Source organism: Entamoeba dispar, genomic scaffold (genome assembly GCF_000209125.1).
Source record: "Entamoeba dispar SAW760 scf_1105229458011 genomic scaffold, whole genome shotgun sequence".
Lineage (NCBI taxonomy): Eukaryota > Evosea > Mastigamoebida > Endamoebidae > Entamoeba > Entamoeba dispar.
In genome coordinates this window covers 4642-6771 of record NW_001852979.1, presented here as the reverse complement: position 1 = coordinate 6771, position 2130 = coordinate 4642, and the positions used below count along the sequence as shown (strand labels likewise).

At 21.5% G+C, this 2130-nt stretch overlaps 1 protein-coding gene across 1 annotated transcript, besides 6 other annotated features; it reads right to left on the bottom strand.

The window, feature by feature from the left end:
• The first annotated feature begins 22 nt into the window (after positions 1-22).
• Positions 23-114: a sequence feature (AT_rich).
• On the bottom strand, positions 95-602 carry EDI_331790 (uncharacterized protein; the record flags this gene model as incomplete). The annotated part of the gene is made up of 2 exons (XM_001734206.1): positions 95-486; positions 545-602. 2 exons carry the CDS (start codon positions 600-602, stop codon positions 95-97), a joined length of 450 nt encoding a protein of 149 aa, XP_001734258.1.
• Positions 200-228: a sequence feature (AT_rich).
• Positions 493-589: a sequence feature (AT_rich).
• Positions 603-918: 316 nt separating the features above from the next.
• Positions 919-968: a sequence feature (AT_rich).
• A 44-nt stretch (positions 969-1012) lies between these two features.
• Positions 1013-1220: a sequence feature (AT_rich).
• Positions 1221-1337: 117 nt separating this feature from the next.
• Positions 1338-2130: part of a repeat region that runs on past the window's edge.

Sequence of the window (2130 nt, the reverse complement as noted above, 5' to 3'; positions counted from 1 at the left end):
TAATTCTATACAATTGTTGAAGTAATTATAATTCATTATTAATATCATATCATTTAATAACAAGAGTATTAATATTATTATTAGATACTTTACATTAAATATTATCATATTTATCACCATATTCATTTCTCTTATTATTTATATTTGTATAATTTTCTTTTGATGATAGAATGATTTTATCTTTTTGATTTATACAATGATAAATTGATAATTTTAATAAATTATAATGAACATCAACACTTTCATCATTTTCTAATATAATTGTTAAAAGTGTATTTAAATAATGATTTGATAAAAGTAATAAAAGTAAATTTTGTTTCTTAAATGAATTAACAAGAATAGAAGAATTAGAAAATGGAAATTGAACATGAAGAGATTTAAATGAAGTATATTTGTTTCCAAATTCTCTAATAATTTCAAATTGATCATTTCCATTTATTGATTTAACATAAATATCTTTATTATTTTCTATTTGTGTTGGAACATCTTTACATTTTTATAATAATATTTAAGAATAAGATACATATGTTTTTATTTATCTAACATAATATTAAAACGAATGAAATAATAAAAATAAACAATATAATTTCTATATGAACCATGAATTTGTTTTATTGAAAGAGATAATAAAGGATATTTTTGTGAAATAAATAAATATTGAAATTGTGAATAAAATTCATATACATTCCACTATCCATATTTATTTTATTTGTACTTTTTCATAATAATATGAACTAATTGGTGGATTCTTCAATATATCTTTGTATACATATGATTCTAAATTCATTTTCAAATCATTAATCACTGATTTTTATTATCTTCTGAATTTATTAATTCATCATTTCAAATACATTATCAACACTATCTACAACTGAGATATCTTCATTGTACTCATTACATTTCTTTCCAAATGAAGTGTAATTAATAGAAATATTAAATTAATCATTTAATAAATTAATTCTTTTAAAGTTCAATCTTAAATACTCATCAATAACATTCAACTTTTTACCCCTTATTTTTAATTAACAATATTTTTAATCATTATAAAAATAATAAAATAGAATTATTAATAAAATAATTATTTTTCATTGTAATTATCCATTTTTATTGTATTTCTTAAAATATTAAACAACAATATTTATCGTTATTTTAAATTAAATACTAAAAATAGAATAATTTAAATTATATTTATTGTTTTTATCATATTTTATTCTTTTTATCGAACAACAATAAAAATATTCCATTTCTCATTTTTTATTTTTCCATTCATTAGAATTACAACAAAAATAAAATGATAAAATAAAAAGAATGAAATATTATCACATACAAATTTAAATAAGAAGTTAATTAAGTATTAATAGAACTTGTGTCTATTGTTCCTGGCTCAGGGGAGACTAATCCCGTCCCTTCGTCTTCGTCTTGTAGTTCAACTACATATGTTTGGTTGTGATCGAAACAGTGCTCCATGACGTCCATCATGTTTTTAATTACAACGTTTTTAATTTCTTTAGTGATGTCAATTTCGATTTTTAATTGTTTAATTATTTTAATACTTTCCGCATTTACTAGCCCATTAATCCAAATTACTATTGGAATTATTTTGACATCCTTTAATTTCTCTATTTTCATTACCCTATTTTTCAATTCCTTGTACATATTTCTTTTCTTCCAATAGGCTCCATTAATATTATGATCTGCCACAATAGTCATATCAATTATTAGACCAGTTTTATTCTTTTTATCTATTACATATATATCTGGTCTTTTATGATATAGTCCATCACTTTTTGGCATTATTTGTTTGTTCAATATCATAGTAATGTCATTGTATTGGAACATTGTTTCATATGGGGGTTTCTTGTATTGTTTATTTCATGTGTATTTTCTTATTATCCCATATGATGATGCCAATATGGTCATGTTTTTCAATTTGTGATTTTTTATGACAAATACAAGATAGTAGAATGTGTTCTACTGTGGCTATCTTGTCTTTACAAAGTGGGCAGTATTTCAATCTTTCATTTTTTAATATTTTATCTTTCCTGTACCCACTAAATATTGCTCCATCTTGCATTTTAGTTAATTGGAGAAATGCATTTTTCTTTATATTGATGGACTTCCATGCATTGA